Source organism: Capra hircus, chromosome 10, assembly GCF_001704415.2.
Source record: "Capra hircus breed San Clemente chromosome 10, ASM170441v1, whole genome shotgun sequence".
Taxonomy (NCBI): Eukaryota; Metazoa; Chordata; class Mammalia; order Artiodactyla; family Bovidae; genus Capra; species Capra hircus.
The window spans coordinates 42,460,425-42,485,756 of NC_030817.1; the positions used below are offsets into that span (position 1 = coordinate 42,460,425).

The window sequence follows — 25,332 nt, forward strand, 5'->3', positions numbered from 1 at the left end:
CTCTGGTGTCTCCCGGAAAGCGCTCCGCCGCGGCCAGGCGGGACCAGGGCCGGGCGCGCACCTTGGGCTCCGGCGGAGCGGAAGACGCGTGGAGCTGTGCGAGGACTCGCGGGCTGTGCAGGTCTGAGTCCCACTCTGCTTCCTCGTGCGGGTCTCAGCGCTTCTGTGGGGACCGGGGTCTGGCCGCAGCCCGGCAGCTGCGGGAATGGACGCTCCTTGGCCGCGCCCCGGCGGAGGTCTTGCTGGGTGTCGCTTGTGAGTGGGGCCCTGGTCCCTGTGCGGCCGCTAGCATATTTAAGATCTTGTGGGCCCTTTGGGGAAAGGGCGTCCAAATTTTTCCTCAAAAAAAGTTTTTGTTTTTGGTTTTTTTTGGTACCCCTAACAATTATTTTCAGTGCAGTCCGGCCCAAGGAAAGTCTGTTCAGGCAAAGTTAGTCCACTAGGTACCCTATTCTTTATTTTTTAGTGTTTGGAGTGATTTACGGGACACTGGTTATCACTGAAGGAGGAAATTAGTACAGGCATTGTGTGCCATGCAGTGTATTTAAAATATTAAGGTTATAAATAGGTAATAAGCAAAGAGGCTGCCCTTAAGTCTGAATTATTTCTTGGAAATGTAGGACAAGTCAGGAGGTTTATTAACACTGCGAGGTGCCAATTCCATGAAGCTGGATGATAAAATCACTGCTTGATTCAGAACCACAATATTTAAAATTTACTTCTCTCTAAACCCCAGTGTACCATGAAAAACTAAGGCAAGACAGTCTCTACCACAGGATGTGTGCTATGTGTGTGTGGGGAGTGGTGGTGAGGAGGGCACAGGCTGTTAACCTGTAGGAAAAGGTGTTACCTTGAATTTTTAGCAGTAGACCATTGGACCTGTACATCTGACCAGGTTCTTAAAAATAGGAAAATAAAATTTAAGTGGGTTTTATTTGGTACTGTTATGACCCGAAGTACAGGATAAGGAGTTTATATAATGTTCCATTACTGTGTTGTGTGCTCAGTTGTGTCCCACTCTCTGTGACCCCATGGACTGTATCCTGCCAGATTCCTCTGTCCATGGGACTTTTCAGGCAAGAATACTGGAGTGGGTTGCTATTTTCTCCTCCAGGGGATCTTTCTGACCCAAGGATTGAACTCCTATCTCCTGCACAGGGATGGGGTGGGTGGGGGTGGGAGTTAACTTATTTGTAGCTAGGAGTCTTTTGCTTTATTGGAAAAACAAGAAAAAAATCTGCTAGGCTGCAGATTACAGGTAAAGATTGTCAGATACTTCAGTAGCAGTTGCATAGTGAATGCTTCTTTTTCATAATGGTTTTGATTTAAACCATTTATGATTTAGTTAATAAGTATTTGTTGAATTCCTCATTCTGGAATTGCAGAGTGAGGGATTCTACTCTTGGGGAGTTGACTACTACTAGGAAGGGTAGCTTAACTAAAAGGCAACTCCAAATTAAAATACATTTTTCCGTGTTAATATCTGGAACTAGTAATAAGCAGATGAAAGCAAAGAGGTGAAGAGATTGCAATGGGCCATCTAGAATCCTAACTTTGAGACTAAAAATACAGGATTATGTGCAAGGTAGAATTGGTACAACTTGATTGAGTAATTAATTTGTGTGGTCAAGAGGGTAGAAAGAGAACAAAGTTAATTTGTTTTCAACCCAAGTTGCAAAATGACAGGTGCATATCTAGGTAAAAATATTTGTTAGTTCCTTAGGAACGAAGTCTTTTTATGTTCTCTCAGTAACCCCCACAACTCCACTTGTATTTCTCACACATATTTGATGTTAAGATGTATGCTTTGAAAGTTTTGAATCATTGTGTGTGCAATAAATGATTTTTACACATTAGAAACAGGCTGTTGATTAGGTCAGGATGGATCCCTTGTTCATATGGTTTTAGAGACCTTTGGAGGGAGCTCCCCATGACTTAGAACTGCAGGCCTCTTCTGTAGCCACCTTATCTATATGTGAGAGTGTTTAGGTAAGGCAAGGCAGGGAGCCATAGACCTTTCCCTTGCACTGTCTCAAGATGGTTGTGTTGTTTGATTTTTGTAGAGAAAGGACTTCTTATATAAGGCTCTGCTAATTTGGGGCTTCCCTAATGGCTCAGCTGGTGAAAAACCTGCCTGCCGGTGTAAGAGATGCAGGTTCAGTCCCTGGGTCAGGAAGATCTCCTAGAGAAGGTAATGGCAACCCACTAGAGTATTCTTGCTTAGGAAATCCTGTGGACAGAGGAGCCTGGCGGGCTACAGTCCATGGGGTTGCAAAAGAGTTGGACACGTCTGAATGACTAAACAACAAAAAAATTCATTTAGCTATATGGACGGACTACCAAGTGGAATACATGGGGATTTTTCTGAGGCATCTCAGGAGGAGTGCGCTTTGAGGCTCCAGAAAAATTCACCAGTAGTTTTCCATTAAACGTCAAGCAACTACATTGGCTTTCATGACACCGTTGAGAACTGCATCGGTTCAGTTCAGTACAGTCTCTCAGTCGTGTCCGACTCTTTGCGACCCCATGAATTGCAGCACGCCAGGCCTCCCTGTCCATCACCAACTCCCGGAGTTCACCCAGACTCACGGCCATCGAGTCAGTGATGCCATCCAGCCATCTCATCCTCGGTCGTCCCCTTCTCCTCCTGCCCCCAATCCCTCCCAGAATCAGAGTCTTTTCCAAAGTCAACTCTTCCCATGAGGTGGCCAAAGTACTGGAATTTCAGCTTTAGCATCATTCCCTCCAAAGAAATCCCAGGGCTGATCTCCTTCAGAATGGACTGGTTGGGTCTCCTTGCAGTGGGAACTGCATAGTCCCCACTAATGCTGGGCCCTGTAGTGGCACAGGCAAATCCCTGCATAGCTACTGGAATGAATACCCAGGGAAGTGGAGTCAAATTGAATTACACTACTCCAATTGCTTTTTTAGGATGAGCCCATGATCTGGATAACTCAAGACTATTGCAGCCTAAAAATGTTTTTAAGAACCTCAGGTAGAACAAAGCCAAACCAAGAGGATTTAGGGACCAATTAGTTTCCTAAGTTCAGTGATGAGACCTCCATTGGCTTGTGAGAATTGACCTTCTGTTGGCCAGAGAAGGATGTGTGGCTTTGATTTCTGCAGACTAATAGGATCTCTTCCTAGATTTTTAAGCCTTCTCCTGTGCTTCAAATGACTTTTTGATCTTAGCCAAGATTTCTTTACCTAGATTTGTAGATGGAGTTTAGAATCTAACCTGCAAACCATCTGAAATTGTGTGCAGAATACTGCATCTTTAAGTGTGTTTACTAGAGAGAAGGTCGAAGACTCATGCAGTCTTAAAAGGATCTGAGCCTCAAGAAAAGGTAACAGCTTAATATCCTGCACTCTCCCAGTCATTGAAGGCATATTGACAAAGATAAAAGACATTTTTAGGAAGGTGATTTGGAGTAGAGGTCACATAATGTTTTCCATTCGTGAGGCAAGAGGGAGGGATGGGACAATCGTTTTTAAATATCACTTTGCCCTAGCAACCCAAAATGTAAACCCTTACCTAATCAGTACACATCAAAAATTTATTGTATTTTGTCTTTCCCCTTGGATAAATTTGGCAAGTTTATTTTACTTTTCCTTCAATGACCAACATCTTTTTTTCTTTGCCTTTCTTTATTTGGGTTCCCAAGTTCCCTGGCATTTAGAGTCTCTAAAAAATCCTGATGACTGATTAAATTAGTATCACTAACTTCTTGTTAGTAAATTATATTGTGTATTATGTTCCGCTGGACTCTTTGTTCACTTTCGTTTTGGGAAACCACAAAAAGTTTCCTGGTTCTGTCACAGCATTTCTCCTCTCAGTGTTTGTACTTGAAGTGCCTGGAGTCTCATAGTTAAACACCACAATACCATAAGGCTTTAGGTTATGAGAATCATTTTACAGCTCCGGAATGCATATCAAATTAAGAGGGCCCCAGTCTCTTTTTCCCTCTGAGCATATTGTGCTTACAAAGTATTTGAATAACAGTTTTGGCAACCATCATCCTCCTTTGAACGAAATATTTAAGTGAGAAAGCCAGTTTACTATTTTATCTCTAGACCTGAAGACTGAATGGTGTATATTTTTGAAAGCAGTATGAATTCTTAGAATGGGTGAACACTGACGTTACTCTGTAAAATTTTAATGTTTATAAGATTACACTTTAATCTTTATGTATATGCCTTTATATTTTTATAGGCATATGTTTCACCTTTTGAGATATTTAAAAAGTTATAATTGGTAGTGGATGCTTCTCATTTTAATGGATGTTTAGTTATATTTTTATGTGTGTTTTAATTTATGTGGGAGAGAATTGCATCTTTTAGAACATAACCAACTAAATTTTACTGATTTCACCTTGTATTTTTTTCAAGGTTCAGACTGAGAATTGATGTCATGTCAGAGTGTGATTTGAGGTCATATAATAACAAGTGAAAGTCAGAGCTTGCAGGGTTGAATACATTCCTGGGTGATACTAACATAAAAACATTACATTCCTAATATAGAACAAAAGTACTGTTTGTGGAGCAAAAATAATCACTGAGAAATAGATTGTCTGTACCTAAACTTTATATTTGAAATAATTTTTCTGGGAAACAATCTTCCTATTTTTATGGAGGGACTAGCTTTAAAGGGTCTAGCCTGGAGAATTCCAGGGACAGGGGAGCGTGGTGGGCTGCCGTCTGTGGGGTCACACAGAGTCAGACACGACCGAAGCAACTTAGCAGCAGCAGCAGCAGCTGTAAAGGGTAATTTTTTTTAGTTTATTGCTTTTTAATATTATATCTTAAAGCATGCTAATCTAGTGGTTTAAAAACTTATTAACATTTTTTAGTAAATACTAAAGTCAGCACACAGTTGTGAATTAAATGGAGTAGTTTTCTTTGTAGAAACAGTGAGTGAAATTTTATATGTTTTTATTTTGCCCCCCACTTTTTTTTCCAGTGCATCTACAATATGTGTTTTAGAAATAAAAGTTAAACTTTGATTTGAATGAAAAATGTCTCTCAGTGCACCTATATTTCTCAAAGAAAGGGAAGAAGATAATTCAAAATTTGTGGAAATACAGCAGTCACAAACTACATGCATAGCTGCAGAAGATCCTCTTCAAAACTTATGCTTAGCATCTCAAGAAGTTCTTAAAAAAGCTCAGCAAAATGGAAGATCAAAATGTCTCAAGTGTGGTGGTTCAAGAATGTTCTACTGCTATACATGTTACGTCCCAGTTGAAAATGTACCTGTTGAACAGATACCACATGTGAAGGTTGGTGAGAAATTTAATTGTTTGAAAGTAGGAGAATTGATTTTAAAAACACATGTGATATATCCCTACTCTGATATAACTGATAAGCTTGATAAATGGCATCATTATGAAAATTAATTAATAGAAAGTTTAATCCTGTAGCCGTGTAAACCTATTTTTTCTCCTTGTTTCTAGAAAAAGAAACATACATTGCTGAAACACTTGCATATGAGATGAATACTGTTGTTTTTAATGAAATCAGTTACTTTTTAAAATAAATGATTATAATTCATTTACAGCATAGAAAAAATGTGGTATACACTTGAAAACTACAAGAGATAAGTTTACAGGCTGCATGAAGGAGCTTCAAAAACCACCTCAGGGCTTTGGACTGCCCTTGAGAAGAAAACACATTCTGAAGGAACTAGGATTGATATTTGCTTAGGCAGAATCGTGTTTAGCCTCATTCTATATATGGAGACGGGGCACATGTCAGTGACCAAAACTAAACTAAACTGAAATTGAAAAGACTAAGGCCTGCTCATTGGGCTGTGTTATAGTGATTTAACGCCAGATTTAAACAAGTTGATTTGAATTGATTGCTTACCTTATACTTTTTGTGGCCTATCAAGACTATTTTTATATAGATAAAAGGTCTGTAGACCATCATGTCTCTGTAATCAAAGACTTAGTTATGTATATGTTAACTTGTCTAACAGTGACTCAAACTTTAAGTTAAATGGTTTATGAAATTTGACTGCTGCCTGTTAGGACCTTAAAGAGACCAAATTCTATACATGGACTCATTAGAACTTGCCAATAAGAAAATAAGTTTAATGTGGTGATAAGGTTCATTTAAATTTCAGTTAAGAACAATACTTTGAAACACTCGTATTTTGTTACTTGAATTGCATTTTAGCCTACATGTTACCTTGGCAAGTCCATGGTCTGCTTAGGGGTCTAAAATGGAAAGTTTACTGGCCAAGAATAACTAAGTATAGAATGCAGTAAGCTTCATAGTTACCTCAGAAAAACTGAGAGCTTGAGCACAATAATTCTTCTAAAGTCTGCATTGTTGTTCAGTCACTAAGTCATGTTCGACTTTTTGCCACCCCAGGCTCCTCTGCCCTCTGCTATCTCCTGGACATGAATTTGCTCAAATTCATGTCCATTGAGTTGGTGATGCTATCTAACCTTCTTGTCCTCTGCCACCCTCTTCTCCTTTATCTCCCTTCTCCCATTATCCCCATCTCTCATATAAGAATGTTACATTTTGAAGTATAGTTTTGGAGGTATGAACAGAATCATTTCATCTTCTGTTTATATCATAGCCACATAAAGAAAATATCCCATTAAAAGTTTTATCTTAAGATATATTTTGTTCAAAATGGTGATCGGAATAATAAAAGCAAATAATAGAGGGCTAATATTTTTGTAGAAATTTAATAATTGAGTATTGTTTTTTAAATCCATGACCTAATTTCCACTATTTTAATGAAATGGCTGAAACACTATACCAAGAGTTTGATCAACTCTAAATGGCCTACTGGATGGTGCAAAATTTTCTGAAGTGTTTTATTTTAATTACCATATATAAAATTTTGTGAGTTAGTACATATTAATAAAAAAATCTAAAAATTTTTCTAGTTTTGACTTTATTTTTACAAATGGCTCAGCATTTGCTTTTAGATAGCCTGCTTTGGAAGGGAAGATGACTACATAATGAGTAAGTACCTCCCAAGCTATAAATTTTACTCTAGGGATTAAATTCATTAATATATATCTTTTTAATGCAGAAGAAAAAATTTTTAATGTCATGACAAATTCATTAATTTTGTTAAAAGTCATGACAAATGTCTTATTTTTTTTAAAGGTGAGAAAAGGTCATCAGATGAAAGCTTCATCTTTATTAGAGTACTGGAATTGAAAAGATTCTCTTTGGGAAGGTTGATAATCACATGGAAAAGGCTAGAGTTTTCTGCTGATTGTATTTTGATAAATATGGGTAGGAAGTTTTGTGGTAAATCTCTCATAGGAAATGTAGTAGAGAACAGATTGATGGTCTTTAAATGTTTTGAAAACAAAACATCTCTACTTGAACTGAGTCTGGTCAACTCTAGTAGTATTACTCTGTACCCTGTCATTGTTTAAGATATATCTTCTTTTAAAATGTGTGAACTAGAGCACAAACATACATATCTGTATTTCCATGACTTGACCTGTGTCTAGGCTTTCAGAGTATAATTTTCAGGTTTACTCAGGGGAAACTAGATACCTGGACTGCCTCCCCAGAATACTTCTTGAGCACAGATATTATATAACTGTTTTACACTTATAGATGTTAGTCCATGATATGCTAGTTTCATGATCTGTGAAATACATTAGTAACTTTCAGTCCTGCATTCTTGATTTAAATGATGTCCTTCAGAGATAGCCAACTGATCAGAAATGTTGGTCATTGCCTTTGGAATTTTCAGCTCTATTCATCAGCTGTATAAGAAAGTCGGTTTTATTAGTATTAGAATATTTTGTCATGATCTTCTTTCTTTCTTTCTTTTTTTTTTCTTCTTTCCTGCCTTCCCTGAACTAAGATAATGCTGAGCTGCTACTGAAAGACCCTGGGGAAAGGGAATATAGAGTAGCATCAGCTGGGATTGAGTTTCATGAGGAAAGTCTGATGTAGAGTTCAGCAAGAGGTAGACTGATGTAAAATCATTTGTGAACTGCCTACTTAAATGGTAAATTTTCTATCACTAGAAGTTGGTTTGATGTTTTGAAGCAGTTGCCTTCAAGTTATAAATGATAACTAGGCCTAAGTGAGAAGGTAGGAGACATCGGGTTTGAAACCCTGGATTGAAAACTAGGGATGTTTTCAGTGTTATCTGGGATGTTTATGGCCCTTCTAGGATATATAGCTTCCTCTTGCCATAATTATCCTGAACAGTAAACTGTGTACAATTTGGGATCATCTAGTAGCATATAGAAACTGCCCCTTTAAAAAATAGTTCTGGAGTTAATGACACACACAACATGAATGAATCTCAGAATAATTATTCTAAGTGAAGGCAATCAAAAAAAAAGTGTTTATAATTTATAATTTCATTTATACAAAATTCTGGAAAATGCCAACTAACCTATAGTAATAGATCAGTAGTTGCCTAGGACTATGGGTGGGAGTTGATGAGGTAAGGGGAAGGAGGAAGACACAAGACTTTTGGGGATGATGGATATGTTCATTAGCTTCATTGTGGTGATGAAGTCAAAGGGGTAGCATATGTTAAAACTCATTTGATTGTACACTTCAAATATGTGCAGTTTATTGTTTCAATCCTATCTCTTTAATAAATCTGTTCCAAAAAAGTAAGATAGTTTTGTACTCCAGGGTAAAATAGCTGTTGCCCCAGAGTAAATACCTAGAATGTTGCCTTTTAGTGTGGGCTGGGAGCTGGAGCAGTACTTACCATAACAAATAAATCATTTGAACTCTACAGTGAAAAATCTGTCCTAGAGAGAGAATTTCTTATATGATGGGAGAGATATGACTTGGCTTCTGTTTTCATAGTCATGGCTGAAGGCAGGATTCATACAAGCATTATACAGAAAACTAAACCAAACAAGTCAGCAAAATAATAGAAAAATCTAACTCAAGAAATTTGCAAGAATATTATTTTTGCAAACAGGACATAATTCATAGTAATTAAATAATGAAACTAAGGAAAATAGGCAAAATGATTTTGAAAAGTTATTTTTTATATAGAATATACCTCCTGGAACCATTCTGTTAACTCTTCTTCCAATTAATAATTTCACATGCTGAGAATCATGATGTTAACATTAAAAGATAATACCATTGACCTCAAAAGATGTTTTGAGGAACAAAATTTTAACTTGAATTTTAGATACAAAACTTTTGCCTGAACTTATATTTCTTTTTAATATATTATAAAATGAACAGACCTGAAAGTTTATAGGAATTATAAAAAATGTTCTTGACACAGATACTTGAATGCAAGGAATAGGACTCAGTCCAGTGTGACAAATGAGTATGACATTGGAACATTGCTATGAGTCTGTTAAATGGGTTGAAAATAGTTCTAGTACATGATTAACAGTATTGAGAAATAAATTTGTGTTTGCTTTATGACTCTTACTAGTCTTAGTATTCTGTTCTAAAAAAGTATGACTTTCAAACTATAGGTGTATTTATAGGAACTTAGTGTGAGCTTGCTATTTAAGCTTTAAAGACCATTTTTATTAACATAAAAATTAGAATTTTCTATTTGTTTTGTTCATTTTTCTTTTTTCTCTAAATTTTAGCTACCATTGAAGATTGACATCATTAAACATCCGAATGAAACAGATGGCAAAAGCACTGCTGTACATGCAAAACTCTTAGCACCTGAATTTGTAAATATTTATACATATCCATGTATTCCAGAATATGAAGAAAAGGACCATGAAGTAGGCAGCTTATTTTTTTTAACAGCTTTTCACATTGAATCTAAATATGAATTTTAACTCCATTGCCTTTCTAAACTTACTTGAACATAATTTAATATTTAATGGTCTTGGGTTAACCTTCTATAGCACTTAACAAGATAGTTTACTTCATCAGTATCTTAAAAGATCAAATGATCCTAGATGTTAGGCTTTTTTGAGTCTCTCTTTCCACTTTTACTAGTTATTTCTTCCAGTTTTTACTCTTTGCTAGTATTGCTAGGCCTGCTTTTACTTTTCTCCTTTCTCCATTCTTGTTCATATACTACACGTAAAAAGGCTAATTTGATACAAACTGAGAAACTAGATTACAAATGTTGAAATTTCTCCAGAAGAAAAAAAGAAAGACTAAGCTAGAAGGATTTTTAGAAATCCTTTCTAAATTAAAATCTTTAGTACATGGCTTTTGTGATATTTATTTTGGCTACTCAGAGGCCTTCCTTGCTCATTTCAAGATTCTTAATGGATTTTCACCTAGTTGAAATGGTCACATTGGTGACAACAGGTCTTTACAGCTGGTCTTGTTGAAAAGTGATGTTTCTATAGATCTCAAAAAACTAGGCCTTAAATACTTCTGAAAGAAACACATAAACTCTTTTAGGTCTCTTGGGAGAACATTTGTTGGTATGGTGAATCTAGAAACAAAGTAAAAAATCAGTGCATTTGTTTAAGAAAGAACTATCAATATATTTGTAAATTTTGGTTGAATTTATATAGAAAGTTGTATTTGTAAATAATATCTGAGTTTGGGCTCTAGGAATATATTTGTATTTCCTTCTTTGATCAGCTAGATATCATGTCAGTTACATAGAACATAGTGCTAGCTAATATAAAAAGACATGATGTGCTTATAATCTAAGATAACTAAGAAGCCCTGAACTTTGCTAGCTGGGTATCGGGGAAAGGTACATGTGCATTGTAAGTGTCTGAAAAATTTTATAACGTTGAAGTTTATAAATTTAAGATTTTAAATTTTCATATTTATTTTTCATATTAAAAATGATAATCTCCACTCAAAGATCTTTGGAAATAGGGAAAAATATGGAGGATAAGTACCCATGATTCTATCAACATTTGTTCATTTAACAAATATTGGCTGGGTGCCTGCTTTGTGTTAGGAGCTGTTCATACCTTGGAGGTTCTACAGTATATAAGGTCTCAGTAAAAACATGCTGAAAGAAAGGAAGTACCATAATTCACTGAGTAGTTCTTTGACAGTTAGGTTTTTTTGTTTTTAAGTTTTCACTTTAATAAATATACTTTAACATATATTCTGGGTATTGTGAGTATGTGTATATTTAGAATTATTCAGATAAATTCCCATAATTGAAATCTCATTTGACTAGAGAGTATGAACATTTCAAGACTCTTGACTTATATTGCCAAATGGCTTTCACAAAGTTATGTTATTTAAACTTGACATCAGTAATGGCTTTAAAGGCTTATTATACTGTTTCCTCACCAGCATTGGCTGTATCATTTGTTTTCTCTTTGCTTCTTATATAGGTGAAGATGTTATTTAATTATCAAGCACTTTTCAGTGGTTCTTTTACAAAGTACCCCATACTTTGCCTTTTATCTTATAAAACATTATAGAGTTTAGTTTTGTTATGTAAGATACGATTAACCTTGTTTCTATCAATAAGTGAATAACTTATTTTAAAGTACAGAAGTATTTCTTGGTAGTATATTATGATTATAGGTTACTAGGGAAGAACCAAAAACTTTACCATATATGTATTAAAGAGGCAGACATACTAAAACCTAATGCTTTTTTCTCAGATACTCAACATAGTTTTTCCTCTTGAAGTTTCAAGTCTGAATTTATTAATTTTGAAGATCATAGCACACTACTAACTTAAGCTTCTTTGCTTTAGGTTGCACTTGTATTTCCTGGACCTAAGTCTGTTTCAGTAAAAGATATTTCTTTTCATCTGCAAAAAAAGAGTCAAAATAGCGTTAGAGGCAAAAATGATGACCTTGATAACCCATCCATTAAACGCAAGAAAACTGAAGAACAGGATTTGAATGACAGCAAATGCAAAGACACAACACTGAAAAAAATTGTATTCATAGATAGCACCTGGAACCAAACAAACAAAATATTCACTGATGAGAGGCTTCAAGGTAAATAAGAATAAAAATGTTGCGTTTATTTTCTTGACTTTTCCTTCCCCCAACTTTCAAAAACTTCAGACCTACTGATGCATTCAGGAAGAGTTGCATTGCCACCTTCGCTTTATTCTTCCTTCTCTGTTATATGTATCTGTGTGTACTTAGATATGTATATTTTTGGCTGAACCATCTGAAAGTAAGTTGCAGGCTTTACAGCACATCACCCTTAAATATCTAAGTATACATCCTTAAAGAAGAATGGCGTAATTGCTATACCATTATCACTATAAGAAAGTTAGCAAAAGTTCTATAATCTTTAGTCCAAATTTACATTTCCCTAATTGACCCAAAAATATTTGTTGTAGCCTTTTTCCTCTGATACAGCATGTAAACTCAGATTCCATTTGGTTATTATGTCTCTTTTAGTCTCTTTTAATGTAGAACAGCCCCCTGTTTTTGTGTTTTATGACTTGGGCTTGTGTGAAGAGGACAGGTCAGTTGTCTGCTGGTTTTAATATTAGATTCAGTTTAAATATTTTTGTAAGGATACTTCAAATAAGGATAAATCCATGGTTGTCTACAAAAATTCTACTTTATATATATTGTTTTGATATAATTAATAATAGCATTCCCTTTCAGAAATGAAGCTGTTTAGGTGATTAGTTACTCTATTCATAGCTAAAGTTGTATGCATCAAATGAGAGGACATGGTGTACCTTTAATAGGTGATTAGTTACCCTATTCATAGCTAAAATTGTATATATCAAATAAGAGGACATAGTGTACCTTTTTCCATTACTGCTGATAACATTAATTCCTTGATTAAAGTGGTGATTGCCAGATCTCTCCATTATAAAGTTTATTTTCTTTGTTGAAATTACTAGTAATCTATGGGGTAATACTTTTACTAGACACTGAACTATTTCCCAACTGCTTTTTACAAAGTGGTTTTAGTATTTATTGATGTGTGTGTGCGTGTGTGTGTGTGTGTGTGTGTTAGCTGCTCAGTTGTGTCCGACTCTTTGTGACCCCATGGACTATGGCCCACCAGGCTCCTCTGTCCATGGAATTCTCCAGGCAAGAATACTGGAGTGGATAGCCATTCCCTTCTCCAGGGGGTCTTCCTGACCCAGGGTTTGAACCTGGTCTCTTGCATTGCAGACAGACTATTGCCTAAGTCAGTAATTACATTAAGGATCACAAAATGTTGAAATTTTAATGTTATTATTTCTTCTACATTTGTTTGCTGGCATTCTTCTGTAAAGACGAGCTTTTCTTTTTTTCTCTCCTTTTTCCTCTCTCTCCCACCACCTCTTTTTGGGATCATTGTGGTCTTACGGATTTCCTTTTCATTCAATATATTATAATCTATAATGATTGTATTCTTTTGATGCCCAAATTGTCTACAATTTTGCCATTGGGAACATTTCAGGTCCTTTGTGGCATGGCCTCTTTAATCTTTCTGGTACAACAAGCTGTTCCAAGTTCACTTGTATTTTTTTCCTGCCCCAGACCTAGAATTAATTGTTTGAAGAAACTGTGGTTCTTTTAATGGGGAATGTTACTAGAAACCAAGATCTGGTACATTTATTACTGCTTGTATATCATTGCTTTAGTGGACAGAGCCAAGAAAAATAAATAGCTATGTATTGAGTTCACATGAATAATTCCAATTCAGATTTAACATTTCTTTCGTTTTGTTTGTATATTTTTCTTTAGAATGAAAAGCTTAGTTTCTAATAATTAATGGTTTAAAGAGTTGCTTTCCTTGCCCAAGTAACACAACTAGTAATATGAAGAATATTACCTGTCTTGTTTGCATGTTCCTTACTCAGTTCTTTAGGCCTTTTCAGTAGTTTTTCTAAAAGCTTTGGGTTTATTTCTGGCTCTTTGGAGGTTTTATTTGTATACCGTGTATGATTAGAGAGCAAGAGAGTTACCCAGTTGGTTTTAAGCAGTTTCCAAATCAGTTTCAAACTGGAAGAGCTTCACCCAGGCTGTTATTCAAGATGTACGTCTTGTAGAAAAGAAAGTGTAAAGAAAGTGTACGCGCTTCTTGGAATCTTATGTTAATTAGTCTCAAGCTTAAGTGAATGACAATACTAGATTGAACTCGCTTAATTTATATAGTTTATACCCCTTGAAAACATACATGTTAGTAAGATTTTTGTCATTCTGCTTCTCTGTGATTGGGTGTATGTGTGTGAGAAAGATAGGCAGAGAGAGACAAAGAAATGGTATGTTTGTGTTGTGTGTTTCTGTATTTGGGAAAGGTGTGTGTATGGAGAGTGACTGCAAAAAGATGACAGAATAAGATTTGTAATCTTATTGCTAATGTTTGATTGATGAAACCCTAAAACCCTGCTCTTTGGACTGCCTGCCATATTGCCTTGAATAGTTACAGTTGCACGTTACCCAGTTTGAAGATTTTTTCCTGAGCCATTTTTCTTTAAAATACCTTATATGGTAATGGAAAGGATCAAATGAAGAACATAAGTGGTATTAACACTTGAAAAAAATATAAAGGGGATTATTGAGGTACAGTTTAAATCTGTTAAGCCTTTGTGCTTAAGGCTTCAAATCACATTTGTACAAAAGTTTTCTGTTATTCTCAGATCACATAGAAAGTATCATATATTTCAGTTCTGTGCTACATCAGAATTTTGAATGGATTTCTTAATTCCTTCAAAATCATGAAATAAACAGATTTCTAGAGTCAGTTTTTTCTGCATGTCCCACTGCAACCCCTGTCCCTCTGACTCCTCATCGCACCACAGGAACTGTTTAGGGCTTAGCATATTTATTATCTCTATATGTGTGTGAAATACAAGTTTCCAGATAAGCCAAGTTACTTCCATAAGAAACAACCCTTGTTTGTTATAAATCATTGCCATTAGATTTTAAAACATTTTTTCATTTGATGGGATTAAGCTGAACAAACCAACTCTAAATTTCTATTTAAGCCCTCAAATGTACTGCATTAGAATGTTTCTGTTTCTCTTATTATGAATGCTGAGATTAAGAATCCTCTTAACAATGTAACATACTCTTTTGCCAAACTTTACAGAGTAATAGTATGAATGTTTTACTGCTCTCAAAACAAAACATTGGAAGTTTGAGTGCCTAATTTAATCATGAAATGTAAGCCTGCAAGTGAAGAGTGGCATAATGTCCTTGAAGATTCGTCATTGAAAGGCTTAGGGGAATACACTGGGGAAGGATCGTGTCTTTTTGTTGGGGAAGGAGTCCAAATTACTAAAACTAGCGTTCATCTCACTTTAATAACTGGTGCTGGGAAAACTGAACAGCTGCATGTAAAAGAATGAAATTAAAATATTCTCTAATACCATATACAATAATAAACTCAAAATGGATTAAAGACATAAATGTAAGACAGATACTAGAAAATTCCTAGAGGAAAACATACCTGGTACACATATACAAACACACACACAATAGAATTCTACTCAGCCATTAAAAAAGAATGAAATCTTGCCATTTGCAGTAACATGGACAGACTTGGAGGGCATTATGCTAAGTGAAATAATGGAAAGACAAATATTGTATGATATCAGTTATATGTGAAATCTAAAAAAATACAAGGATATAATAAAAGAGAAGCAGACTCATGGATGTAAAGAACAAACTGTTGGATACCAGTGAAGGAGGGGCAATATAGGGGTAGGGAAGTTAAAGGGACAAACTATAAAGTAAGCTATAAAGATGTATTGTACAGCACAGGGAATACAGCAAATATTTTATAATAACTATAAATGGGGTGTAACCTTTAAAAATTGTGAATCGCTGTGTTGTACACTTGTAACTTACATAATATTGTACAACATACTTTCAATTAAAGATTTGCTTTTTTTAGATTATTAGTTTTGCTTTTTTTTTTTTTTGACTTGTAGTTTTCTCTGGACTCAAATTTTAAACTCACCATTTTGTTTCTAAGATTGTAGCTATAGTTTACTCATTTTCACTGCTGTGTAATGTATGATTGTGTGAATATACTGAGGTTTATTCAGTCTTCGGTTGATGAAACAATGTAGTTATTTCTGGTTTTTACTACAGCACTACTATGTGCTACTATTACACGCAGTGCTACTATGAACATTCTTGCACACGTGCAAGCTTCCTCTAGGAAACATACCTAGAACTGGAATTGCTGTTCCGTTACGTATAAGAATGTTCAGTCTACGTATAAGAATGTTCAGTCTTACAGGACGATGCCAGCTATTTTCCAAAGTGTGGGTATACAGGTTTATTCTCCCATCATTAATGTGCCAGATTTCCTATCAGTTCATAATGCCTCCTACCATTGTGTCATCAAATGTTTGATGCTTGCCAATAGAGTGGGTATAATGTGGTATCTGGTTGTAGTCATAATTTACTTTTCATTAATGACTAATTGGGTTGAGCATCATTTTGTTTGCTTATTTGGCCATACATGTCCTGTTCTGTGAAATATCTATGTCCATTTTTCTAGTGTTTTGTTTTTCTTATTGATTTGTAGGAATTCTTTATATATTCTAGAATATAGATAATTATGTTTTAAAATATCTTCATGCAGTCTCTGACTCATCTTCTAAATTTCTTTATGGTATCTTTTGAAGAACTGAAATTCTTAGTGTGGAATTTATCCATCTTTCATGTTTAGCACTTTTGTTCCTTTTAAAAAATCTCTCTACCCCAATATATTTCACCATGACAAGACTGATCCAAAAGATGCTTGCTTCTTGAAAGGAAAGCTATGATAAACCTAGACAGCATATTAAAAAGCAGAGGCATCACTTTGCCAATAAAGGTTTATATAGTCAAAGCTATGATTTTTCTAGTAGTCATGTTCGGATGTGAGAGTTGAACCATAAAGAAGACTGAGTGCCAAAGAATTGATGCTTTTGAATTGTGGTGCTGGAGAAGACTTTTGAGATTCCCTTGGATTGCAAGGAGATCAAACCAGTCAATCCTAATAAAAATCCTAATAATAAAGGAAATCAGTCCTGAATATGCATTGGAATGACTGATGCTGAAGCTGAAGTTCCAATACCTTGACCACCTGATGCAAAGAGCCAACTTAGTGGAAAGGACTCTGATGCTGGGAAAGATTGAGGGCAAAAGGAGAAGGGGGCAGCAGAGGATGAGATGATTGGATGGCATTATCAACTCAATGGACATGAATTTGAGCAAACCCCATGAGATAGTGAATGACAGAGAACCTTGGCATGCTGCAGTCCATGGGGTCACAAAGAGTAAGACACAACTTAGCAACTGAACAACAACAGATGTCAATTGTATCTTTCCCTTTTCAATTATTATGCATGGAATTAATTTATTGTTTTTGTAGTATTGTGTTAACTAAGACCTTGAGTGCAGTATTGAATGGAAGCCTTGTGGAGGTCATTCCTATTGTGTTACCTTCTGATGATCATTGTCTTTTAAATGGCAGGTTTAGTCAGTTTATATTTGTTGTGAGTATTGATTTAGAATAAAATATGACTTTTTAAAAGCAAATTTTATTGTGAGTCTGAGTGCTGGTCTAAGGTGCTAAAAGCCTTCTGAGTTTGTATGTTGACGTCTGAGTTGTAAGAGATGAGAGTGGAAGTGAAAGTGGCTCAGTCATGTCTGACTCTTTGTGATCTCATGGACTGTACAATTCATGGAATTCTCCAGGCCAGAATACTGGTGTAGAGCCTTTCCGTTCTCCAGTGGATCTTCCTAACCCAGGGATTGAACCCAGGTCTTCCACATGGCAGGCAGGTTCTTTACCAGCTGAGCCACAAGGGAAGCCCAAAAGATGAGAGTACTCTTGTAAGATTTCATGAGTCATTTCCTCTTTATATATTTAGGAGCACAGCATTAGCTGACTGTGTCCCCAAGGCTCTGAAACACAGATGTGACAGCTAATGAAACAGCTCTAGGTACTCCGTACATGGAGAGCCAAAAAGTGATCATCCAATAGCTTTAACAGTATTAAGAACCGTTAACCTGCCTATCTGGTCTCAGTGAGTTTCAGAATGAATGATGTCTTAAAAATGTCAATTTATCAAGGAAATGAAACTCTTCTGAAAATTGGTGAACTTAGTCCTGTCACAGGTTAAAGTGAAAAAAGACATTGGTAAATAGATGACAGAAATGACCATCTAAATGTTGACTACTTGTAACCCATTGCTGTAAGGTCTGAGACTTATAGATAACTGTCATGGATAATATTTCATCCTGTGTTTTGTATTGCTTCTGTATATATCTTAATACATTTTAGAAAATACCATTTGGAATTGGTATTGAAGAAGTTAAAAAAAAATTCCTTAAAGTAATTAAGGGAAATCATTATTGTATCACACCCTGTGGTTAACAAGAAATACCTATATTTTTCTTATTTGTTTTTGGCAGGGTTGCTACAAGTTGAGTTGAAAACAAGAAAAACTTGCTTTTGGCGCCATCAAAAAGGAAAGCCAGATACCTTCCTTTCCACAATTGAAGCTATTTACTACTTTTTGGTAGACTATCATACTGATATATTAAAAGAGAAATACAAAGGACAATATGATAATCTTTTATTTTTCTACTCTTTTATGCACCAGTTGATAAAGAATGCCAAGTGCCCTGAAGACAAGGAAACAAGAAAACTTACCCATTAGTTTTTTCAAAAAAGTTTCTTATGTAATTTTATTTTGCTAAAATCAATAAAATTATAATTGTGCTTTGTTTATTCCTAGGAAATATTCATGTGTAATGTCTGTAAGACCACTTGAAAAACTAACGTTTTATCTATTTTCATATTTTAAAAAGTGAAGATATTTCTAAGGGAATTTTCAGAGATAATGTTGACCAAAAAATTTATTTCAGAAGTTAAATGCTCAAGTTTGGCAGATCTCAATTTTATTACTGTATTTTAATATAGTAATGTGTTATTTTATATCTGTGATTAGATGTAATTAGATATTTCTTTAGAGATCTTCATATCTTTCCACCTATACTCACAGAATCTCCTAAAGTAATTTGTTCAAGGTTGATGGCAAACCTGGGCAGAACTAGAATTGTAGCTCCAGTCCATAGGGCTGTTTCTTTAAGTCCACGTTGCCTGTGATGGACTTTTTTTTTTCCTTTAATCTGCATCTTTTTTAGGGAGGAATTGTGAATAATCACATCCTATCTTAGGGATGGACATATGACCCAGGTTAGCAAGCAAAATGCCTAGTGATTGATCTAGGATAAGCACGTTTCCTTTTTGATAAGTAATATGAATGTTCAAGGAGGTAGGTTATTTTTCTTAAAGCAGTATGGTTCACTGGTTAAAAGCACAGCCTCTAGAGCTAGACTACAGGACTAGACTATCTAAATCTAAATCTCAGTTTTCATTTTCCACCTACCAGTCACTTGTCGGTTGCTTGATTACTGAAGAGACCAGTAATACGGTAGGTATTTTAGGATGATGTTGAGGTTTAGCTGAGTGAATGTATCTCTGGGGCTTTCAATAGCACCTGGCATATAGTAAGTGCTATACATGTGTTTATTCTTTTTATGAAATTGTGAACTAAGCATGATGTATATAAATAACCCTAGAGCTACTGGTGACATCTCTGCTGCAGGTGGCAAAACTTTGACTTAGAATGAAGCCAGCAAAAGAAACAGCGGAGAGATAAAAAAGACTTGAGTCCTGAGGACATCATTTAATCATCTAATCTAGCTGCTTGTGAATGGAGCCCTACTGTGCTGAATACCTTCTGTTTGCCCTCTGGATCTGCCTTTCAGCCTTTCCCATTCTGCTCTCTGCTCTGTGAGGTAGGTCCCCTTGCCCATTGGCTTTTGGTTGGGATCAGCAAACAGAAGGACCAGCAGTAGGTTGAAAGTTGAAAGGAAAATGAAATTGTGGTGTTTATCTCCCTGGCTGCTTTGCTGCCAGGCCACCATGGGTGGCTGTGTCCCTTTACTGAAGGTCATCTTACCAGGCATCCTTTTCCCAGCAGTTATTCCAGTTCATTTCAGACCCATGCTTCCTCCTTTTACCCCTTTTCATTTACGTAGTAAGGTCTCCTAGGTGTTCCTAGCCCCAGAGTAGGTCATTTACACCTTGGTTTTCCAAAACTCTGCCTGTACCTTTGTAAATAGTGACTTTTGTACGCTGTTCAGTCGCTAAGTCGTTTCCGACTCTCTCCAGCCCCACAGACTGTAGCCTGTTAGGCTTCCTTGTCCGTAGTATTTCCCAGGCAGAAATACTAGAGTGGGTTGCCATTTCCTTCTTCAAGGGATCTTCCTGACCCAGGGATAGAACTTTCATCTCTTGCAGCTTCTGCACTGGCAGGTGAATTCTTTACCACTGAGCCACAAAGGAGGTGTTTTTCTCAAAAGTCCCCACTTGAAGTTGTCCTCTTTATGGGATATTGACTATCCCATAAAGAGGGATAAATTTCACCCACGTGAGTGCTAGAATTAGCAATACATTTCCCTAAGTACACTCAGTGGGACATGTGTTTTACGAAAAAAAAAAAAAAGTTGTGGGTAAAATTTGTTTGCTGCATGTTATATCCCCCTTAGAGATTCAAAAGGCACAGAATGAAAGTGCTGAAAAGTCCTGCAATAAACATTTTGAACTTCAAGTTAGTATTTCTTAAACTTTTTTTGAATAAGGAATCCTGCTAACATACTGTGACAATAGATCTTTGGAAACATTGTAATTTAGAGCAGTCCCTGATTAATGTATCTGTGGCAGTTGAGGCCTAATGAGATTAAGTAACTTGCCCATCATTTCAGTTTAGTTCAGTTCAGTCGCTCAGTCGTGTCCGACTCTTTGCGACCCCATGAATCGCAGCACACCAGGCCTCCCTGTCCGTCACCAACTCCCAGAGTTCACGCAGACTCACGTTCATCAAGTCCATAGGGTCACCCAGCTAGTTAGTGGCAGAATCCTGTCTCGAATCTGGGACTTATGATTTGGTTCAGTGAGGTCACCATTTTATTAGACTCTTCATTAAAAGGAATGTGGCTTATATAAAGTTTGAACATTATTAGCCCCAATAATCTTAGCCAAATAAACTATCTGACTTGCCTATTAGTCAATAAGCAATAACTGACTAGCAGTTATTTTACAAGAATGGAATTAAAATGGATTTCTTCATGCTTAGAACTTGGCCCTGGGAACAGAGGAAGGCCTGAATTGATTTAAGCAGGGCCAAAGTTGGATTTCTCTGGGCTAAATATGAGTTTTCCTGAGCCAAAATCTATTGCCATTTAACTGGCTCTACAAACCAACAAAATATAATTGTTAAAAGGGAGAAGGGAAAAAACCTCATTTGCTCCTGTCTTACAGCTGTCTTAAGAAAGACAGCCCACATACTCCATAAGAGCCTAATTTATAGCTAAGTCCAGAAAAATCTTAAATTCTTCCCCCCAAACAATAATAATACCTGTTTGAACAATGAATTGTCTATACTTGTCTTGTTTATCTTTGGTCTGAGAGACTGTAAAAGCCACCCTAATTCTTTACTCCTCCCTGTATTCATGGTGTTTTTTTCATCCTCCTTTGAAGTGCATTCTCAAGTACTCTGTGGCCCGTATGTGTTTCCAAACATCTAGTGTATTCCCACTTACTCTTGTGCTACTGCTGTCGCCAAATGCACGTACATGTCTGGCTTAGCTTCCTAGAGGGTGAGACATGCATGAAGCAGAGCCAAATTACCCTGGTCACCCTACCTGAATCCAGTCTTAGACTGGCTAGTAGCCAGTCAACCCACAGGTATGTGAACCATCCCAGCCAAGATCAGTAGAACCTGACACCTATCCGATTATAGATGTGTGAACAAGGGATGTCCATTGTTATGCCTCTGAAGCTTTATAGCTATTATGATACAGCATTATGTATTTACAGCAATAGATACCTCATCTTTGGATATAGTATCTGACATCTTTCTCAAGTGGCTTATCACCTTCTTGGCCTCACTGTTTCCTAGGCCACCAACCACCTTGGCATAGCTATCACCCTGTACAGTGACACTGTATTAGCAGGCTGGAGTGATTGCTCTGCCTGAGGTCCTCTAGCCACATGCTCAGAATCTCTGGCCCATCTGAATACTTCTGGACTCAAGGAAGCATCATGCCACAGGGTTTCCCCTAGTGATTGTCAAAAGGGTTAGATGATGCAATCTGGGAGAGCCAGTTGTCTGCAAGACTTGGATCAATGGGCTAGAAGAAGCTTTCACACAAATTCCTGTCCTTTTTCATGGACTATTTTGAGACACAGTTTTTCACCCTCTTGCCCAGAGTATGTACCATGTAGCTAAGCAACTGCACTGGCCAAATTATCAGCAGTGTCTCTTCAAGACTAAAATCATGAACCAGAAATGAAATACTGTTTGGTTATCAATTTACATTTGCTTCCAGTCCTTGTTAGCCTTACATCTTTACTCTCACCAGCCTGGATTGCCTGTTCTAATAAAGTAATAGATTTAATTTGTGCCTCAGGCTCTCTTTTCTGGAGAAGCCAGGTGGTGAGGAAAGAAGATTAAAAGTATTGCATGAATGAAGACGTTTAATAAAGTAATTGGGGTTCTCCCAAATATGGGAGCTGCTGGGGGGTAAAGGTCTAGAAAACTTAAGTGGAAGTATATTACAGAAACATTCATTAGCTAGTTCAGCCTGAGATGCTCCAAGTACTCACAGCCTAGTTTGTAGAAATGTGCATGTATTGAGCATAGCAGTCTTCTAATTTCCTTAATCTTTCTAGTAGCCCTTTGATTCAGTTGAAAGGCATCTCTTTAATCCCGTCAGAGGTTGTACAACATGACTGTATAGTTACGCCCTTTCCCTTGTGTATGTGTGTGTGCTCAGTCACTCAGTTATGTCTGATTGCAGCCATGTGGACTGTAGCATTCCATGTTCCTCTGTCCATTGGATTTTCCCAGCAAGAATACTGGAATGGATTGCCATTCCCTACTCTGGGGGATCTTCCTGACCTAGGGATCGGACCCGCATCTCTTGCATTGGCAAGTGGTTTTTTTACCTTGAGGCCATGGTGATGGCAATACCCTGAATTTGGTGTTTGTCCTAAAGCTATATTTAATGATTCAGCATTTGATTTGGTGAAAACAGTTTCACTTTCCAGCCTAGACTCTATATTCCCTCTTAGTAATATTTGTATAGCCACTTCTTTATGTTTGAATTCGTCTTTCTGTTAGAATACCTTATAAATTGCAGTTCATAGCAGCCAGCTTATTCTTTAAAAATTCTGCTTGAAAGTCTCACTTGGTGCCGTGAGTGAATTAGGTACATTTTCTGTCTTCTGTGTTACTGCTAGTGATAATTTTACCAAATTTTTGCCTCCAAATGCTGACAGAAGACCCTTAGTGAAGAGTTTGGCTAAACTCATCAATAACACTTAGTGAAAGCCTCCAAATTAGAAAGAAGGGCCCAGTTAACAAGGAGGGGAGGAATCCAAAGGAAACAGAATGAAAGGAAAACTAAATATCTTTAAAAAAAAAAGTATATTGTATTCACAGGACATGAATGGGATAGTGTGAAAAAGAACCAGCAATAGACAAGGTTCTGTAAATTAAAAATGTGCTTGCAGAAGTAAAAAGTCAATACAAGAGTTGGAGGACAAAATATAATGAATAGAAAATTGTCAATTCTAAGTAAAAGTCCAACCTTAGTTTAAAGTGGCAATTGAAACTATAGGCTGCCTGTTACATTGTATTTAATAAAAACCTTGAAGGGAAAGACATTTACTGATAATAGTGTGTGTACTTAACAACAACCATTTATTGTTAAGGAGAAAGTTAGGGATTATTTGTATATACCAGTTACCATAAATTCACAAAAAGGAAGAGTATTAGCTAGGTGGAATGAGTCTGTTCATACACCTAATATATTAATCTACACGGACACTGCATATTCATGTTGAGTTTTTAGTGGGGTTGCTGAGATGGACCAAAGCACTACTCTCCACATTGTTTTTAACCATGTTTCTTTTTTTTAGACTTGAGAGAATAAAGATTTGAGAATAGCATTGAAACATGTATATTACTGTATGTAAAATAGGTGACCAGTCCAAGCTCAATGCATGAAACAGGGCACTCAAAGTCAGTGCACTGGGACAACCCAGAGGGAGGGAGGAGGGATGGGGGTTCAAGACGGGGGGGGTGGGGGGAACATGTACACCCATGGCTGATTCATGTCAATGTATGGCAAAAACCACAATATTGTAAATAATTTTAATTAATTTCTTTTAATTGGAGGATAATTACGTATTATAGTTTTTGCCATACATCAACATGAATCAGCCCCAGATAAACATGGGTCCTCCCGATCCTGAAACCCCCTCCCCTTTCCCTCCATACCCTATCCCTCTGGGTTGTCCCAGAGCACTGGCTCTGGGTGCCCTGTTTCATGCATCAAACTTGGACTGGTCATGTGCTTTACATATGGTAATGTACATGTTTCAATGCTATTCTCAAATTATCCCACCCATGCTTTCTTCCACTGAGTCCAAAAGTCTGTTCTTTACATCTGTGTCTCCTTTGCTACCTACCCTGCATGTAGGCTTGTCAGTACTGTCTTTCTATATTTCATATATATGTGTTAATATACAGTATTTGTCTTTCTCTTTCTGACTGACTTCACTCTGTATAAAATAGGCTCCAGGTTCATCCACCTATTAGAACCGACTCAGATGCATTTTTTATAGCTGAGTAATATTCCATTGTGTATATGTACTGTAACTTCCTTTTCCATTCATCTGTTGATGGACATCTAGGTTGCTTCCTTGTCCTAGCTATTGTAAACAGTGCTTCAGTGAACATTGGGGTACATGTGTCTCTTTCAGCTCTGGTTTCCTCAGGGTGTATGCCCAGCAATGGGATTGCTGGGTCATGTGGCAGTTCTAGACTCAGTTTTTTAAGGAATCTCCACGTTGTTCTCCATAGTGGCTATACCAGTTTGCATTCCCACCAGCAGTGTAAGAGGGTTCCCTTTCCTCCACACCCTCTCCAGCTTTTATTGTCTGTGGACTTTTTGATGATGGCCATTCTGACTGGCGTGAGATGATACCTCACTGTGGTTTTGATTTGCATTTCTCTAATAATGAGTGATGTTGAGCATCTTTTCAAGTGTTTATTAGCCGTCTGTATTTCTTCTTATGAGAAATGTCTGTTTAGGTCTTTTGCCCACTTTTTGATTGGATTGTTTGTTTTTTTGGTATTGAGCTGCATGAGTTGCTTATATATTTAGGAGATTAATTCTTTGTCAATTGTTTCATTTCCTATTATTTTCTCCCATTCTGAAGGCTGTCTTTTCACCTTGCATATAGTTTCCTTCTTTGTGTAAAAGCTTTTTAAGTTTAATTAGGTCCCATTTGTTTATTTTTGATTTTATTTCCATTACTCTGGGAGGTGGGTCATAGAGGATTTGCTGTGATTTATGTCAGAGGGTGTTCTACGTGTGTTTTCCTCTAGGAGTTTTATAGTTT

The 25,332-nt window shown here is 36.6% G+C and overlaps 1 protein-coding gene across 6 annotated transcripts; it reads left to right on the top strand.

Annotated features, from left to right (window-relative positions):
• Positions 3–20,072, top strand: DTWD1 (DTW domain containing 1). 6 transcript variants are annotated; one of them, XM_018054181.1, is made up of 6 exons: positions 3–121; positions 4,961–5,279; positions 9,576–9,719; positions 11,633–11,882; positions 18,264–18,370; positions 19,463–20,072. In XM_018054181.1, exons 2-6 carry the CDS (start codon positions 5,016–5,018, stop codon positions 19,475–19,477), a joined length of 780 nt encoding a protein of 259 aa, XP_017909670.1. In that variant the 5' UTR covers positions 3–121; positions 4,961–5,015; the 3' UTR covers positions 19,478–20,072. The 6 variants fall into 6 exon arrangements, with proteins under 6 accessions (XP_017909670.1, XP_017909666.1, XP_017909667.1 ...); XM_018054178.1 differs by lacking the exon at positions 19,463–20,072 and adding an exon at positions 3,212–3,347 and having other exon boundaries at positions 23–121; positions 18,264–18,593; XM_005685793.3 differs by lacking the exons at positions 3–121; positions 19,463–20,072 and adding exons at positions 128–255; positions 3,212–3,347 and having other exon boundaries at positions 18,264–18,593.